General features: G+C 44.3%; 5 protein-coding genes across 6 annotated transcripts; 3 read left to right on the forward strand and 2 right to left on the reverse strand.

Moving 5' to 3' along the window:
- The first annotated feature begins 8,845 nt into the window (after positions 1–8,845).
- Positions 8,846–11,364, forward strand: LOC131887759 (parafibromin-like). The gene is made up of 7 exons (XM_059236434.1): positions 8,846–9,195; positions 9,362–9,757; positions 9,827–10,040; positions 10,116–10,413; positions 10,491–10,669; positions 10,748–10,985; positions 11,051–11,364. Exons 1-7 carry the CDS (start codon positions 9,059–9,061, stop codon positions 11,227–11,229), a joined length of 1,641 nt encoding a protein of 546 aa, XP_059092417.1. The 5' UTR covers positions 8,846–9,058; the 3' UTR covers positions 11,230–11,364.
- A 2-nt stretch (positions 11,365–11,366) lies between these two features.
- Positions 11,367–12,555, reverse strand: LOC131887761 (ER membrane protein complex subunit 7 homolog). Its single transcript, XM_059236437.1, has 3 exons — positions 12,106–12,555; positions 11,652–12,026; positions 11,367–11,584 (listed from the first exon to the last, which is right to left on the reverse strand). The coding sequence occupies exons 1-3, from the start codon at positions 12,337–12,339 to the stop codon at positions 11,489–11,491; spliced, it is 705 nt and encodes a 234-aa protein (XP_059092420.1). The 5' UTR covers positions 12,340–12,555; the 3' UTR covers positions 11,367–11,488.
- A 352-nt stretch (positions 12,556–12,907) lies between these two features.
- On the forward strand, positions 12,908–13,719 carry LOC131887762 (iron-sulfur cluster assembly 2 homolog, mitochondrial-like). Of its 2 annotated transcripts, XM_059236439.1 has the most exons (3): positions 12,908–13,132; positions 13,163–13,321; positions 13,397–13,719. In XM_059236439.1, the coding sequence occupies exons 1-3, from the start codon at positions 13,070–13,072 to the stop codon at positions 13,649–13,651; spliced, it is 477 nt and encodes a 158-aa protein (XP_059092422.1). In that variant the 5' UTR covers positions 12,908–13,069; the 3' UTR covers positions 13,652–13,719. The 2 variants fall into 2 exon arrangements, with proteins under 2 accessions (XP_059092422.1, XP_059092421.1); XM_059236438.1 differs by having other exon boundaries at positions 12,909–13,321.
- Positions 13,714–15,865, forward strand: LOC131887758 (uncharacterized). The gene is made up of 6 exons (XM_059236433.1): positions 13,714–14,188; positions 14,266–14,612; positions 14,677–14,845; positions 14,918–15,202; positions 15,270–15,539; positions 15,622–15,865. The coding sequence occupies exons 1-6, from the start codon at positions 13,714–13,716 to the stop codon at positions 15,780–15,782; spliced, it is 1,707 nt and encodes a 568-aa protein (XP_059092416.1). The 3' UTR covers positions 15,783–15,865.
- LOC131887760 (TM2 domain-containing protein CG10795-like) lies at positions 14,640–16,689 on the reverse strand. The gene is made up of 2 exons (XM_059236436.1): positions 14,918–16,689; positions 14,640–14,845 (listed from the first exon to the last, which is right to left on the reverse strand). The coding sequence occupies exon 1, from the start codon at positions 16,578–16,580 to the stop codon at positions 15,843–15,845; it is 738 nt and encodes a 245-aa protein (XP_059092419.1). The 5' UTR covers positions 16,581–16,689; the 3' UTR covers positions 14,640–14,845; positions 14,918–15,842.
- Between the last annotated feature and the right edge of the window lie 39 nt (positions 16,690–16,728).

Raw genomic sequence — 16,728 nt, forward strand, 5'->3', positions numbered from 1 at the left:
TATTTCAATGTCAATTATTGGCAAAATTATTCAAGAAAATATATGACTAATATCATTTTCGTAACCATTGATGAAATGTGCTTAAAACCGGGTTTGAAAATATACTTCAAAAGACTTTACCCATGTTTTAAAGTACAACAACTGAAAAGGGCTAATTAGGTTTCCTTGATAAAGCAAGAATTTTCTCTAAACACAATCAGACAAAACTCTTTTGCTAATAATATTATTTGTAGAAAATTGTTTCAAAAACATCTTGACTAAGTTTTAAGTAATTTGACGCGTTTGTTATGAAACTATTGTTCTCACTCTGGGAATGGCCCTCAATCCAACAGTAGACATACTGTAGCTCTGAGCTACGTATTGTTCTTTAAACACATATTGATGCTTCATAATCATGGAATGATAATTTAAAGAGATAAGGCACCTGTTTTATTTGACTTTTTTGGTATTTTGGATGCTTTTGCAAGAAAAAAAAATATTGGAGTCCAAAGTTCAAATTGAGATCTAGTCTTCAGAACTTTGGTATTACTCTGTGCCCTTTAAATAATACCTGTCTTTTTTACAGACTTTGTAATAAGTAGAAACAGATTTGAAAGAAAATTTGATTGTTTTTAGTTAATTTGATGTTCATAGGTTTTTCTCTTACTCTTCTGACTTTCAAAATTAATTCAGAAATATTTCGTATATGGACGGAGGTGTATATCAATGAGATCATTAATTAATGAAAAACACTTAAATGTTCTATGTAGTACGAATTGAATTGTGTTATTGATACTAGAGTTACTGTCTTGATTTAACGCAATGACCTAAGTTGGCGGTCAGGGGAAAGCCGCATCGTTTCCTCTCTTTAGAGTCCTTGGCTGATCTGGCTCACCCTCCAATTTAAGGTTGATCAGGAATTTTAGTCAAAAACTTGGTCAAGTCTGACTTAAATCCTGCTACTGGATCAACGCCTACATACGCCCTACAAACATTTGAAGGTAGCAAATTGAACAATGAAGGAGCCCGAAAAAGAAGGGATCAAGACTTCATTGCTTTAACTAGCCTGGATTCTTGAGGGCTTGAAGGTGCTCTCAAAACGCACGTTAAGCCTCTACGGTCACTACAAATGACCCTAAATCCTGGTTTGGGACAAAGCTCATAGATGCTTTTGAAAACGTACAGTATCAGATACTTTTCATACCTTCTCTGAATATTGTACAATCCCAACCTTTCCAACCTCTCCCAATATGAGCGCTCTCCCATATCCTCAATGTTCCTTGTAAAACATCTTTGGACCTGCTTGAGCTTTCGCAAACCTAATAACCTTTTGGAGCCCAAATGGGCAAGGCATGTTCAAGATGTGGCTGGACAATCGACTTGTACAGAGTTAGCATCGTGATGCTATCTCTGGACTTAAATCTGTAATATATCCAACCACATGTTTGAAACGCTTTACCAACTTTCAACTGGATATGCTCATCAAACTTTCCATTATCCTAGAGGGCTACACCTAAATCCTTCATGGATGAGGCTGGATCCCAATTTCATGGAGCCTTTTAAATAAAAGACCATGATCTACCTTGGCAAAATTGAGATAAACTACATCAACTGATCATGGCTCTCTTGTCCCTCAATAATCTGCTCTATATGTTCAATCAGTTGGGTAACCGTGCTAAAATGTGCTCAGAACCCATGCTGGCTAGGAGGAAGGACTTCATGAATATCAAGAAATTCAAACAGTTTGAACTTTATGATCTTCTCAAACACCTTCGCAATATTTGAAGTGAGAGAAATTGGCCTATAGTTACTGGGGAGCGACTTATCTCCCCTTTGAAAATTGGAACAACATGAGCTAGCTTCAGAGAAGAGGGGAACTTGCCCTGATCCAAGATGTAACGCATCAGGTACAAGAAAACAAGAGAAAGAACCAGTGAGCATCTCATCAGAAACTGAGATTTCACCCTATCAGGGCCAGGAGAGCTTGAGAGTTTCAATTCCCTGATGGTCTCTAAACCATCTTGATCTGTGACTATAAGATCATCTTAACACTCAACTTGGCAAGCCTTGCCAATCTCAACAAACTCATCAATAGAGCAATGGCTGTTGCTTCTAAACTCTTTTTTTAAATTTTAGAATTTTAGACTGTGCCCCGCCCTGTGGAGCACATTCAGAGATTGCTAGAGTGGAACAGACCTCCTCAAAACAAAAAACGGCCAATGTTTATCTTTGAACATGAACTTAGCCAGACCGACCTTTTTGGCCGGTCTTACTCTAGAGCACGCCGGCTTTTGAGTAATAGTCGACCGTATCTCGAGAACATGATGATCTGACAGATTACTAGGCGTCATATGGACGTACTGGATTAGATAAGGGTCATTGGAAAAAAACAAGTTGAGAACGTTGATTCTTTCTAGTTGCTACACCAACATGCTGGGAGAGATTGCACAAGATCACAAACTCCTCCAGCTTTTCGAACAACTTAAATGTCAATTTCGAAGTGGGAATATAACCATTGGGACTGGCTTCCCACACTACAATGCTACCCGGAAAATTGAAGTCTCCCATAAAGAAAACCCTTGAGCAAACTGCCTTATGCAACTCATTTCTTATGAATTTGAGATCTGACAAGAACGAGCTTACTGAACAAGAGGGGGTCTATATATTGTCACAATGGACATGGAATGGACCTTGAAGATGACAAACTAAGACCTCTACTTCTCCATTAGACATTTTTATATGACTAATGTGCAGGTCATTTCTAATATATAGACATACACCCCCATGTGGAAAAATGGGATTGTCTCTATTACATCAAACTAAATTGAACCCAACCATGGTCAGCTCTTCATCAAAGACCCTTGGTCGAATCCAGGTTTCTGTCATGGAAATGATTAAGACCTGCCTATCTAAAGCTAGTTCTAATTATATTTCAGGCTTCATATTCTACACTAATATAATTTATGTTCTACACTTCATTGTGCGCTTTGAGAGTTTGCCAGTACCAAACATGAGGTCAATCAGGCCGATTCCTCTTTATTGAATATACTGCATTTGGGTGGTTCTAGGTTGATTCTATCACAATTTTGTGCTTGATTAGCGACCCAGGTCGGAGGGAGAAATGGCGTTCATGGCATAATAAGTGCAGTTTATTTTGCAATCTACTGTACCTCTTCTCCATCTTGTTTGGGCTGTTTGACGTTTGAAATATCCTTCTAAAATTTTCAAAAATCAAATACTTTTTCCTTGAACAAGCGTTGAATTTTTGAGCGTTTTTAAAAAACCTATTTAGATTTTTGGCCAATTTACATATAGATAACATCTAAATATTACAGAGCCATCACTAAATCCTAAACATTTTCATACTCTGAATAGCCTGAAAAGTTGAAGCAATTTTACAGTGCTGAATAGTTTTTAAAATACATGGGTCACGGCTCGATGGCTCTTTGGCTGCATCAATTTCCATTTGTATAGTCTCTAATCTTTACAAAGTTGTAACACCATTGATAACACAACATTTCCTGTTCTCAACTGCCTCATGAGGGTTTCCATTTAATCAAAAATGTGGCGTGTTCCAACATTGCTAGCCTTCTCTGCAGGCAGACATGTATAGATCAATTGAGGGCGCTGCTCCCGCATTTTTTGTCTCTGTTGGAACTAGGGGTCAAAAAGCTCTATCTTGAGGCAAGATACTTGGGCAACTATGGTACAAATTTGAATTGTTGGCAGTGTGTTCAAATTCTGAATAGAAACCCAGATATAACCCATTGCCAACCAATCACTCTCTTCTGGCATGCTTCATAAAATAGGTTTGAGCAATTTCTGTCACCTCTTTTTAAGATCAATTTCTATGAGAGGTTATGGTGGGGCTCAAGTACCAATTTTAATCCATGTTGTGAAAATACTTCACTGAAACAAAACAAACAGCTCCCTGTTAATGTTGTGGCTCACCTCCAAAGATGTTGGGATTTCCCTGATTACAAAAAGGCACAATCATATCACTCATATTCAACTGTGTTAATGGGAGATTGCAACGAAATTCCGAATGCCTCATCATTGGGTTGCATTTGTGTTACATTTTGTTACTTTGAGTTGCATTGCTAAACAAGAGTTTCATATCACAACGCTCTATCTGCGTGCATTTGTATAATCTAACCTATTTTTTTACAGACAACCGATTCCGTTTTGAGAGGCTGCGCAAGTGATTTCTGTTATCGTTCCGAAGTATCCTTGTCTCGTTGAGATTAGGGTCCTGTATTCTAAAAACAGGGGACTAGTTGGGACTAGAGACCCTAGTCAGAGACGCGCGAGGTTTGACAAGTGGCTCCACTTCGAAAAAGTAAGCGATCAGATGAACTAAAAAGTTTACAAACACATTTCAAACTGATGCGCTAGATAAGAAAGAGTACTGTCATGACAAGCACCATTGAATATTTGTTCAAGGACACTGCGAAATTTTACTCAAGACAAGCTGATTCATGGATATGGTATTTAAGATTATTAAAAATAGTTTTGTTACTTTCGAAATACTTTCTGAACCCATTATTTTATAAGATTAGATTGTAGAAATATTTCATTCCTTTATTCAAATCAACATTATGGCATGCAAACTCTTTGCAAGTCTCTCACGAAACAAGTCCTTTATACTTTAGAATCTAATTCATTGCATATGGTTTTACTTTCTATTTTCAAGTGCTTTAGTCCAAATTGATCCTGTCAGCATGGGAGAAATCAGCGTGACAACTATATTTTATTGAGAAATACCATACTGATGCAATTCTAATGGCAAAAGACACTTTAATACTGTAGAATATGTTAGTTGAACCCAAGGTGAATCAGATTTGTCATAAGTCATTCAAAGCTTTGCCATCTTATGCCATGCAAACACGTTAGGTCTTTTTGGAAGTGACTGACTCCCTGTTGAGAAAGCCAATCAGATTGCTCGAATTTGATGACGTATACTCAACCTCGCGGGTCTCTGCATCCAGGGTCCCTAGTTGGGACCAAATACAACAAGTCCCCCAAGGAGATGTCAGTTCATAGAAACATATGATTGAAAAGAAATGATCAAGATCAATTGTGGAAGAAGTAAATACTTTGGTCAATTGTATTACCAAAGAAGGTGAAAAATACTCGAAGGTGGAATAACATACGTTAAAATCTTGTCAAAAAGCGTTAACAATATACATCAGAAGGATAGGGCGTGACGCAAAATCACCAGAAGCATCCAAGGTAACAAAGAAAATATCAAACCAAAGGAAACTTTGGATGAAAGAACATTTAGAGAGTTTTAAGTGACGTATGATCGATCTCACTTGGGTTTCTTAGTGGGGGAAAAATGATCTGTTTTGGGGCTGATGGACTCTTTTTTGATCCAATCAGGCAAAACAAGATGGATTGAGATTGATGTACAATAGGTTAATTTGATAAAGGCTTCGCTACAAATTTTAAATCTATTTTCGTTTTTTCCAACCAGAGATTTATTATTTCCAGGAACAAAATATTACTAATGGAGCAAATTTCCCTAAGTAACTCAACTTTGAGAGCACCGCTCCAAATATGGAATATCCATCTAATGAGCATGAAAGGATAAGAGTTTTCTAACAGTATATGGGCGTTTTGAGCTCCTTCATCACAAACAACTTGGGACAATAATTATTACTTCACCCTCAGGAATGATCTCACTTTCGCCCGTTTAAGCTCTTCAGGCAGCAACTTATGCTGTAATTTAAATGAGCTGCAAAGAAGCTTGGACTCAGCAAGCCTGGGTTCGAACCAGGATTTGCTAATTGGAAACCTGATACTCTACCAATACTGTGCCGCAGCTAGTAATTGTGGTCATATAGCAGCAACCCCTCCCCATCATACAATTATGATTTTCCTCAGTGGAAGGATCGCATTCAATGGAAGTATAGTCGAATTATAGTAACTCAGTTCACTCGCGCAACCTCTTAAACGGAATCGGTTGTCTGTAAAAAATAGGTTAGATTTGTATAAGACTTAAAAGAAATTAGAAAATAACAATAATGAACGTTTCAAGTGAATAATTCAACTTGGCTAAAGCAGGAGTTCACGAAATCCCGTTTTCCCTTGACCCTCAGTGTCAGCCAACCTGAAAACCTGCTTATCCAGTGCAACTCCTGTTGTGCTTAAGCATTCTAATGCTTAAGTTTTCTAGGTGTAATCTCCAATTATAAGAAACTCTATTTCTTTCTTCTTCATCTTCTGTCCGACGCTATGACTATTGCACTATCGTTCCCGGTTGGTAGTCTGCAGTGCCCACTGTGGCGTGGCAGTGTGGCACTGACGTACTCCACGGCCAGGAGAACTAACTAGGAAGCACCGTGCCAGCAGACGCAGACGCACAAGTCACAACACTCAACTTCGACGTGTTGGTCTGAGAGTCGAACGGTCGGGGCGAGGATGGTAACACCTACCTCGTCTTCTTCGTTGGCCAAGAGTGGGTTGTTCTGCCATGTCCCAAGAGGCGATTCCATCTGAGAACGCTTTTAGTGTCTAACGTTCAGACGCTTGGTGAGTCACCGGGTGAGGCAGGCCCGCATTGGGACCCGCACAGGGCTTTGGGGACCTCTCTCGGACGAGTTTACTCGCGTGTGCATCCTGGACCCTTTTGTCCAAGCCGAGGCCCGCATGGGTCCGACACTCAACATGCGCACGGACCCTACCATGAGGATATCCATCGATTGGCCGGATTATCCCCCCGGATCTTGGGATGAGAACCACGATCGCATGTTCGAGGCGCTTTCACGCGGTCGCAAATCCAAATCCGAGGACGGATTAGCCCGTTGCTCCGCTTCCAAGAAGCGCAAGAAGAACAAACGCCGTCATCGCTCCAAGGAAAAGGCCGAGTCGGACCCACTCCATCAGCTGGCCACGCCCCAGCCCCCGTCCCAACGAGCCATCAAACGCGGATTGGATCAGCTCTGTCGCACCTTAGCCCATTCCTTGCATCTAGAACTGACAGCTCCGCCCCCTAGCCCCGCCACCACGCCTCATCGAGCGCCTTCTCCTCGCCGAAAGTCTGGCAAGATTCGCGTTTCACGTAAGGCCGAGGCTGGATTGTGTTCATTGTTGAAGGATATGCAGGTGGGGGAATCGGAGCGACCTACCTCGCCCGACCCGCCCACCTTTACCTCCCGTGATAGTAGCCTGCCCATTGTGTCAGACTCGGATGTTTGCGTGGATCCACGGGCGAAGACACCTTGGTCATGGTCGGCCTTGGACGATCTGCCCGTGCAGTTGGTCACACGCTCGGAAATGGCGGATTCATATTGGCTGGGCAAGAAGAAGCATCTGTTGAAGAAGGCCCGAAAGAAACAGCGCAAATTGAGGAAACGGCAAGGTCGGCAAAAGAAGAAGTTATCGCTCCGCTCATCGGTCTTGGATTGTCCAGTCAAGGATCATCATCCGTCTAGCCCGCCCTAAACCACGAGGATTAGGATGTGGGGGCGGATTTATTCTGTAGTAACTAACGCATTGAACAATATTATACTTATTATGAATTTTGGCACTTTTATGAATGATCGTCATTCTTGTACCAATTTATAATAGAACTGGACCAAGTTTGTGAGAAAAAAATCCGGTTGAGTCCAAACGTTAGTTTATACAAAGGGATCGATAGAGAAAAGTTATGATGTCAATAGCAATATCCTGTGATTGCCATTGTTATTTGGTTACATCTTCTGGCCATGCATTTCATTTTGTACTGGACGGATTTTCAATAACAAGTTGCGAAGTAATTCACCACATGTGTGCTGCCGCGAAAGTTGTTCGGTTACGAACGTGCGAGTTGGGGAAGAAATGAGCCTTTCTCGTGTTGCATTACAATTCTGCACCATTCGCCACAAAGATTTCAATTTTCATAGTACTTTTAGGCTTTTGGAGGGTTAATCTCTTGTCTGACCATCGCCTGGGTAGCAAAGCCAGCCGTTACATCGTGCAATTATTCCGATTGATGAGCCATTATAAATCAATATCTTCCTTTAAGTTGAACGAGACATGAAAACATATTTTTTTGATTTAAAAAAGGTTCAGTATTCAGCTATCCCCATACACATTTCTCGCTATGAATCATTGCCATCCAGTATAAAGAAGTTGCCAAGGGTCACAGAGAGCTTCTATCAAACAGATGCGGAGAATGAAAAACGTTTCAATTTAGTTCCGTGGTCATATCAAAGTTTCTATTCATGCTTTGCCTACGAACCATTCAGGCATGTAAACTGAAAACGTTTGCCGAAAAGAGAGGTCTTCAACAGGTCAATCCAGTGAAACCTTTTCTTGAGATTATTGTTTGTAGACATGAGAAACATATCCCATCAGTGCCAGTTGTAACCTCTGTCACCTTGCTTGTAACTCGGCACCCTGGCTCAGATCACATCAACAGTGGCAAAAATGCACAACAAACTACTTCCCACTTTTCCTCAGGGCACAGACCTCACTCAGAACAGCCGATCGCGGACAGCTTAAGGCATGGACCTGGGACGGAACCTTGTAGCATTCAATTTGTTCAAAACTGGCAGTTAAAGCGATCCATAAACGTACCATAAATTTAATATAATCAAATTTTGGTTCAAAATTCGATTATATTAAATCAGTATAGCCAATCAATAAATGGTGCATGTACTTGTGACCCAAGACGATTTAAAGTAATCTTCTGCCTTCTATGTGACAGACACATAAGCTTTTTGACAATTCAACTTGTGAACAAAGCATTTTTTGAGTTAATTAGCCAAATACTCAAGAACTGAAACGATTCAACTGTCTTATTTCTATCGATGTAATTTTCAACTTCTCGTCGCGTTCCAAGTAAACCGGCCCAAGTCCATGAATCTTGTACCAGTCCGTGAGTAGATTCATGTTCGTTCATCTGGATGGTCTGCCTGACCCAGGTCCTCACCGTAGTGCACTCTTAGGCTTCTAGGGCGTGTTTACGAGGCTGAAAAAGTTGGTCGCTGATTCCCTCCATTCCGTGAGTTGAGCCCGGCCTCGCAGTCCCCACCCCCGTTGTCGTGTGTGTCGCCTCGGCGTCTTTGGCGTGGCCTGACGTGTGTGGCTCATCATGGCGGATCCCCTGACCTTGCTTCGTCAGTATCACACCTCGGGCCGGACCGAAGAGATCCTCGAGGCCGACAGTCATATCATCTTTGGCGATTTGGCCTGGCCCAAGGATGTGCGCACCAATTTCAAGATCTACGGGTGCGTAGCGTTAACCCGTTATTCTGCTCTGCTTGCAGTCCCCCCATATGACTGCGGGGGAACGAGCTTGTCCTATCCGTGATAGTAGGAATATGCGGTTGAAGATCCGACTTGATTCAAGACCGATCCTATCCTCAATGTGCTTTTAATCTTTGGTTCTTCACAGATCGGAGAGTGACGGCAAACGGGATTATTACACTTTGGAATGTCTGTTATACTTCCTGAAGAACATCAAGCGCTCCCATCCGGATTATGTCAAGCAGGCCAAAGGCGAGGTGCCCATTGTGCATCGCCCGGATCGCCGAGACCTCATCCAGTACTTGGAGGGCAATCTGCAAAAGAAGGATCTCAAGTCCTTGGATCAGTCGGCTCCTTTACAAATGCCCATCAATTTCAAGCGATCGGCGCGAGAAGAGCTGCGCAAGAGTGACACGTCTTTTGGTGGGAGTGCGGCTAAGAAACCGCGATTGGAGCACAATCAATCCGAGATCAAAGAGCGTTTGGCCGCCAAATTGGACGGACCTCAAGAGAGCAAGTTGTCCATCAACAAAGCCAATTTAAAGTAAGTTTCAAATAGTCATACCAAGGCATGCGCAAATGATTTGATGAAACACACTTTGTCCTCGCTTAGGAACTTGTCTGAGGACTTGACTACCGACAAGATCGCCGAGATCCGCGCCAAGCTCATCTCCAATCGAAGAACTCGCATCAAACCCGAGGACGATGATGCCAAACAGACTAGTTTGGGATTGGGAGATTTAGAAGTGAATCGAGAGTCTCGGGACATTTTTGGACGTGAGCGCGTTTGGCGAACTAGAACTACCGTCCTGCAGAGTACGGGCAAGGTAAGATTTTGACGCCATGTCGAAACAATTGAACTGTCCTGGCCTAAGCTCAAGCCACTATTGTTGTCGTTGCAGAATTTCTCCAAGACCGTGACTGCGTTGCTGTCCTCCGTCAAAGCTCGTGAAGAAGGCAAAATGGGCAAGCCACATCCACCTCAAGCCCCGCCCAGTGTCACACCTCGTCCCGGAGGAAGTATGCCTCCACCCCAACGGCAGTCCCTACCCAACTACAATCGGTACGATCAGGAACAGTTCCGTGGGAAAGACGACACGCACGGTTTCAACATTGAGACCATGGGCACGTTTTCGGGCATGACTCTCAAGAGTGTAACGGAAGGCAGTCAAGCCAACCGCCATAAACAGAACAAAGGAGGTCAGTTTGGTTTTACGCTTTTCCGCGTACGCTCATTGCACACACATTTCTTGAATGTTGACCTCTGAATGTTGCAGGACCTCCTACTAAACCATCAGGTCCTACACCCGCGGCTTCGGGACCGAATGCTAAGCCTGGCGTAGGATCCGCGTCTCCTGGACACAGCGGAAAACGTCCATCGCGAACCCCTATCATCATTATTCCCGCCGCTCCGAAGTCGCTGATCACCATGTTCAACGCTAAGGACATTCTTCAAGTAACCGACAAATTCCTCCTACACCACGATTCGACTCTAGCCTAGTTGGCGCTCTTTTTTTTTTTTTTTTAACTCCAGGACCTTCGATTCGTGTCGACGGAAGACCGAAAAGCCCAAGGCGGCAAAAGAGACAATGAATTGCTCATTCAGAGACGCAAAGAAGGCGGACTCACCGTGCCGTATCGGGTGATTGATAACCCAAGTAAGCTCACTAATGCCGATTGGGATCGTGTCGTGGCGGTTTTCGTCATGGGACAAGCCTGGCAATTCAAAGGATGGCCCTGGGAAGGTGTCCCAGTGGTTATATTTTCCAAGAGTAAGTAGTAGATGTGGCAAGTTGCATGACTTGTAGTTCGGTCATTGACCTTCTGAATATTTCAGTTGCAGCCTTCCATGTTAAATGGGACGAGAGTACCTTAGAAAAGAACATCGGCAATTGGGCCGTCAACGTTATCCAGCTTTCGCGAGAGAAGCGTCATCTGGATCGAGCCAAATTAATGTCCTTTTGGGAGACATTAGACAAGTACATGGTGAAAAATAAGCCTCACTTACGATTCTGAATTCTGATGGAAATTTGTTGCAAAACATCATTGGAATACGATATATGCTGTTATGTACCTGCATCCCGCGGGGTTTGTGTGTCAACCAATGTTGACCGACTCGAATTATACTAATAAACTTCCATGGATGCCACAGATTGGCCTAAAAGTATGAGTGTAGTTTAATGACAAATCCTAAGCACTAGAAATCACATAACAATTGACAAGCGAAGAGGGAAAATGTGGCTAAAGGGAAAAAAAGTAATTTTTATTCCCAAAATCATTTCCCACGGGTGACGGGTTTGTTCTTCCGTTTCTGTTTGTCCGGAGCACCGCTATTGAAGAAATTGGCAATCATCTCACTCATCTCCGGCATCTAATGAATGAAATACAACATTCACATCATGAGATCGGTCCTGATCGCGACAAATTGAAAGGCGTACCTGATTGGGCATATTCATGGATTGTTGCATTTGCTCCATTTCCTTCTTGGTATCCGGATCATTGACCATCTTGGGTAAAACCGTGATGAGCAAGAGCGGAAGAACCATCATCATCACCATCGGGTTCATAAGCATGTCCGTAATTTTCCACTCTTCCCGCTTTTGAAAATATCGATGACGGCCCAAGGACTTCATCTTCAATGGGTAGGGCACTTGATTGACTTGTGTGGGCTGGACGTTGTTCACTTTCCGAGCGCGGATCTTGCCTTTGGACGTGATATCGATGCGGACCGGCTCGTAGAAGAAGTCCGGATGGAGCACTTCCACCAAGTAGGAACCCGAACTCAATCCGTGGATGGCAAACGAATTATCCTCCTGAAAGCGATAACGGGCAAGATTAACGCAACATTGTAAATCCTCTCACCTAGGCCGGAATAGTCCTTCTACACCGGACCTTTAAGAAAGCGACCCGCTTGCCCCCCTCCACCACGATCCGGGTTCGCCAATAAAAATCCGTGCCTTTATTCTCAGGCGGCACGACTTTACCCTCGACGCGGAAGAAGGTGGACGTGGATTCGCCATTGGGTGAGGAGGCTTCAGCCGCATCGTTGGTGCTGGCTCGGGTAGGGAGTGACCAGAAAACGCAGGTCAACGCCAGACAGCTCAACACGCCTCGAACCAGAGCCATGATGCTCAGGGGAGGTCAATGAGAGGGGATGAGAGGATTGGTAGGGGTGTGTCTAGTGCTGTGTCGTCCGCCAATCCCGCAATGCAGAATGTATGTTTCTATTGGCGATTTCGATTGGATGTCATCGATATCACAATCAGATAGGATCTTTCTATCTGTATCGATGGTCTGCCTGCAGATCTGATGAGCGTGCACAGTGTATGGTGTGTCGTCGTGCTGGTCTTAGCTAGCCTTAGCCTCCAAGCCAGAACGAGCTCAGCAGAGCTCAGCTGAAGCAGAAATGAAAGCAAATCGTCATCAGAGTGACGGTATACGGTATTGAGCAGCTTGCTCCTTGAGCTAGCTTATTCCTTAAGTGACCAGGTTAATGAAAAACAGCCATCAAAGTCGAATTTTCAAGCGGAATTTCAATGGAAATTTGCTGTACTCTGGGCATATTTAGACTTTCATTTCTTGGACAGATGTTGAAAAGTAACAGTGTGACCTGTGATATTCGTATGGCTTCGTCTCCTGTCACGCCGTGGCGATAGGACAATACATTCATTGTCCGCTGCTCGTTTGTTTACCTTTTTACTCGGAGGCTCGACTGGCTGGTCAGTGGCCCCTTTGACTACAAGTTCTGTAAGTTCTCATGTCAACGTCTTTATATAAAATGTGGCTGATTGTTGTCGAGTAGGGATCAGAATCCCGTTCAAGCTTCATTCAGTCCTTCCTGCATCACACTCGTGACATGTTGAATCTCAGTCGAGTGCTTCTAAGTCGTGGTCGTGCCGTAGCGATTCCGCTGCCCCAGGCCGCCGGCCTCACTTGGTTCCAACCACCATTGGCTCCTACCTCCACGGATCTGGGCATCAGATTTCGCCCCGCCTCCTCCGCCTCGCCCCAAGCTTCGGCTCCGCCCAGTCTCCGCCTCTCGGATAGCTGTGTGCAACGACTCCAGCAACTCCGTCAAAACGAACCTGAGACCATGCTGCGCATCATTGTACGTAGGATGACATGTTAAAAAAATATGTGCCTGGGTGGATGGATGATAGATGGAATTTCTTTTATGAAATAGGTGGAGGGCGGTGGCTGTTCCGGGTTTCAATATCGATTCGATCTAAGTGACCATCCCGAGGTGACCGAAGAAGACCGGGTGATTGAGCGCGATGGAGCGGCTGTGGTGATCGATGAAACGTCGCTGGAGTTTCTGCAAGGATCCACCATCGATTTCCATCGAGAGCTCATCCGAGCAGGTTTCCGAATCATCGATAATCCCAAAGCGGAGGGCGGATGCTCGTGTGGCGTGTCTTTCTCCGTCAAACTGGACTAATTTGACCCACCTTTGGCTAGCGATAAACTTAGAAGAATGTTAAGAATATAGAGACAGTCGCCATGTTATTAACCAAACTCTCGGAAGAGCGTCGCGAATGTGTGCTATTCTGTCAAGGACGAATGTTTTGCTCATGTGGCGATCAATTCGACGATGTCTGTGAATTAGAGAATCACTTTGTCCGTCATGATCGGCCAACCAAAAACTGGCCTCTTAATTTCCGTGACATCCAACGTGAATTGGTTGAGCTCGCTCAACGTCTGAATGATAAACGTGCTGCTTTGTCTGACGAATTGCACGGATCCACGCGGTCTTTGATACGGTTGTCGGTCCCGGAATCTAACCGATATGTGCTCTTAGGAGAATCCCAATTGAATGTGGCTCCATTGAATCGTGTCAAGTGTTCGGAATGCGGCCAAGTTTGCCTTTCGTTTTCCGAACTTCAGGATCATTTCCGACAATGGCATCCACGGCAATGGCAACCGACTCAAGATAATCTTCGAATTTTGACGCAACCCGCCTTTACCAAGGAAAAAGGCGAGTTCCCGCCCTTACAGTTATCTGGCTCTCGTGGGCAGAGACTCTTCTTCTATAATGTCTCTGACTTGTTTTAGGCCTTAAATACGCGTATTTCTGTCCAATTCCTGGGTGCAAGTATCATGTGCTTAATGCAAAATCATGTCCGATGGCTTCGCTCAAACTGTTGAAACAACATTACTCCAAGGTTCAATCTAAACGAACGGAGTCTTGTGAAAGATGCGCTAAAACGTTTGTGAATCCAGATGACTTGCAACGGCACTGGAAAGGATGTGTTGGTCAATCGTTCCAATGCTCGTTTTGCCCAGCTTCTTATAGCTCTTTTGAAACACTTCAAACGCATTCGCGTCGGAAACATAAGATTTCGATTGGAAAACGCAGTCGGAAAGTTAAAAACTTGGGCCTTGATTCGGCGGAGTATCGCGTAAGAAATTGAAAACTAATTGCCAAATGTAGAGCGACACGAGATATTTATTTGTCCGTTTTAGCCAGCCGTGCCTCTTCTGAACGAACGAGGACAAGTCAAAATTGCCCCTCGGCCTTCGTATTTACATCTCAATGCCGCTTTGGCCCTGAGCGAGCTCTCGTCGTCGCAAAAAGTCTCGCTGAAAGTCAATCGAGGCATCCAAAAAGACTTTGAACGCCAAGCCTTGACATCTAGGTGAGTCTCAAGTACACATTCATTTCAAAACCACTTTCGTCATTTGTCCGTTTGGGTCCTGCCCTCACCTAGTCTCCATCAACATGCAACGTTCGAAGAAGGGGTGAAGCGATCCGCCGAAACTCAAACCGGCACCACACCGGTCAAAAAACAACTTTCAAGGCTGATGGATCCGTTGCAAGTGATATTGACGACCGAGGAGCAACAAACCCAAACTCCCACCCGAAGAGATTTCGATGAAGGTGCTTTTTCCGATGTTGCTCTCGCACTACGATCGGAGCGACCGGTTTGGGCAGCTAGTAGCACGCAAACGAGTCCGAGGATCCCAGATACATGCAACTCATTGATTAAAGGTAATGTCTCATTTAGAGCATTAGCTGTTCATTCATTCACGCAATTATGGAACAATTTGCTCCACAGATTGTTTGTTACCATCGGATGGAGTGAGGTTGGCCGAATCAGGCAATTCTAGCCACACCAATTCGATCTCAACTTCCACCGTGAAGGAAGGGGCACTTCAACGTCCACCCAAATTGGCCGACATCGAGCAATTTTCCACAGAGACTCAAACGGATTTCGTGTCTCAAGGTGTGGGCGAATCGACGGATTGGGATCTGTCCTTTGAGCAATTCGACGCGGGCACCCAATTCGATCTAGACGATATCTTATGCTCAAATTACACTCAAACAGGTCAGCAGTTTCAAAGTGGATCATGGTTGATTTGCCTGTCCCTCTCGACAGGATTATTCTTGATTGTCGCACGTATTTTCAGTGATGGGCACGGAATTGGATCTGGCTGAAAGCCACACGTCCTGTCACGTGGCTGATATGATCAATGCCGTTCATTCGATTGAGACCCAGACGATATCCGACCAAATAAGCAAAGCCCAGTCCTCGATGGAGACTCAAACCGTCTTGGAGGAGTTCATTTGAATGCCCACTTGAAGAAGTGATGTAATACTGAATGATGAATGAGTTGAGGAAACAATAGTACTAATACCAATCCGATTGAGGTTTTCGAAGCGTCTCATTATCCATGCTCACAATTTGTATCTTGGCCCCAAAATAGCCAATAATATAATCCGAGCCATCAGCCGGACCCACCACCTGTGAGCCGATGAGCATGACATCCAGGAGATGACCCAAGAAGAAGAAGCCCAAAGTGGAGAATTTCAGCAACCCGATGGCCGGATAACCCAAGTAAAACCGATCGGCTCCGAACATTCCCAGGAATACGGACAGAACCAAGGCCGTATCAAAGTCGTAGCCATTGGTCCATTGACAGGCAATGGGTCGAGTGAACGTCCCATTACCCGTTTCTCGGCAAATGATCCCAGGCACGGCCTGGCAAGGGGCGGGCGCCAGCCGAGTCTGAGGGTGGCAATTCCGTGGTTGTTGAGTTTCAGGATCGATAGGCAAGTCTGTGCAGAGAAATTGACCCGGCAAAAGGTCGGCCGGACAATCCCGATAGATCCGATTGGGCGGGATCTCTAGTCCACGATAGAGATCGTGCGAGACAATGCTTGAGGGTGTGGAGTCTGCTACATCGTGTTCCAGGGCTTGTTCCAGGTCTTCCTCCGGCAAAGCCGACATCTCGTCGTTTGACTGGGTCAAATCCACATCCAGGCGGTCGCTTGAGAACTCTTGGCCATGAATATCAGTGGGTTGAAGTAGGAGATAGGATTTGAACAAAATCAAAGCAACAACCCCAAGTTGTGTGCCTCGACCCATAATGACGATTGGCTCGTTTCTACGACTGCAAACTTTTTGATGCGATTGCCGAATTGAATGGAAAAATGAAAAGAATCGAGCAGAGGATTGTTCAAAAACAATAAACAAAGGGAATGAGAGTCAGGGTGACTTACTAGGTGTCAATTAT

Source organism: Tigriopus californicus, chromosome 10 (genome assembly GCF_007210705.1).
Source record: "Tigriopus californicus strain San Diego chromosome 10, Tcal_SD_v2.1, whole genome shotgun sequence".
Classification (NCBI taxonomy): Eukaryota; Metazoa; Arthropoda; class Copepoda; order Harpacticoida; family Harpacticidae; genus Tigriopus; species Tigriopus californicus.

Coding starts and splice junctions, on each gene's coding strand:
- LOC131887759 (XM_059236434.1), top strand. CDS start 9,059: ATGGCGGATCCCCTGACCTTGCTTCGTCAGTATCACACCTCGGGCCGG. Junction 9,758..9,826: donor ATCAACAAAGCCAATTTAAA/GTAAGTTTCAAA, acceptor GTCCTCGCTTAG/GAACTTGTCTGAGGACTTGA. Junction 10,670..10,747: donor ACGCTAAGGACATTCTTCAA/GTAACCGACAAA, acceptor TTTTAACTCCAG/GACCTTCGATTCGTGTCGAC.
- LOC131887761 (XM_059236437.1), bottom strand. CDS start 12,339: ATGGCTCTGGTTCGAGGCGTGTTGAGCTGTCTGGCGTTGACCTGCGTT. Junction 12,027..12,105: donor AGCGGGTCGCTTTCTTAAAG/GTCCGGTGTAGA, acceptor TATCGCTTTCAG/GAGGATAATTCGTTTGCCAT. Junction 11,585..11,651: donor CCATGAATATGCCCAATCAG/GTACGCCTTTCA, acceptor TTCATTCATTAG/ATGCCGGAGATGAGTGAGAT.
- LOC131887762 (XM_059236438.1), top strand. CDS start 13,070: ATGTTGAATCTCAGTCGAGTGCTTCTAAGTCGTGGTCGTGCCGTAGCG. Junction 13,322..13,396: donor AGACCATGCTGCGCATCATT/GTACGTAGGATG, acceptor TTTATGAAATAG/GTGGAGGGCGGTGGCTGTTC.
- LOC131887758 (XM_059236433.1), top strand. CDS start 13,714: ATGTTATTAACCAAACTCTCGGAAGAGCGTCGCGAATGTGTGCTATTC. Junction 14,613..14,676: donor TTGATTCGGCGGAGTATCGC/GTAAGAAATTGA, acceptor TGTCCGTTTTAG/CCAGCCGTGCCTCTTCTGAA. Junction 14,846..14,917: donor TGAACGCCAAGCCTTGACAT/CTAGGTGAGTCT, acceptor TCCTGCCCTCAC/CTAGTCTCCATCAACATGCA.
- LOC131887760 (XM_059236436.1), bottom strand. CDS start 16,580: ATGGGTCGAGGCACACAACTTGGGGTTGTTGCTTTGATTTTGTTCAAA.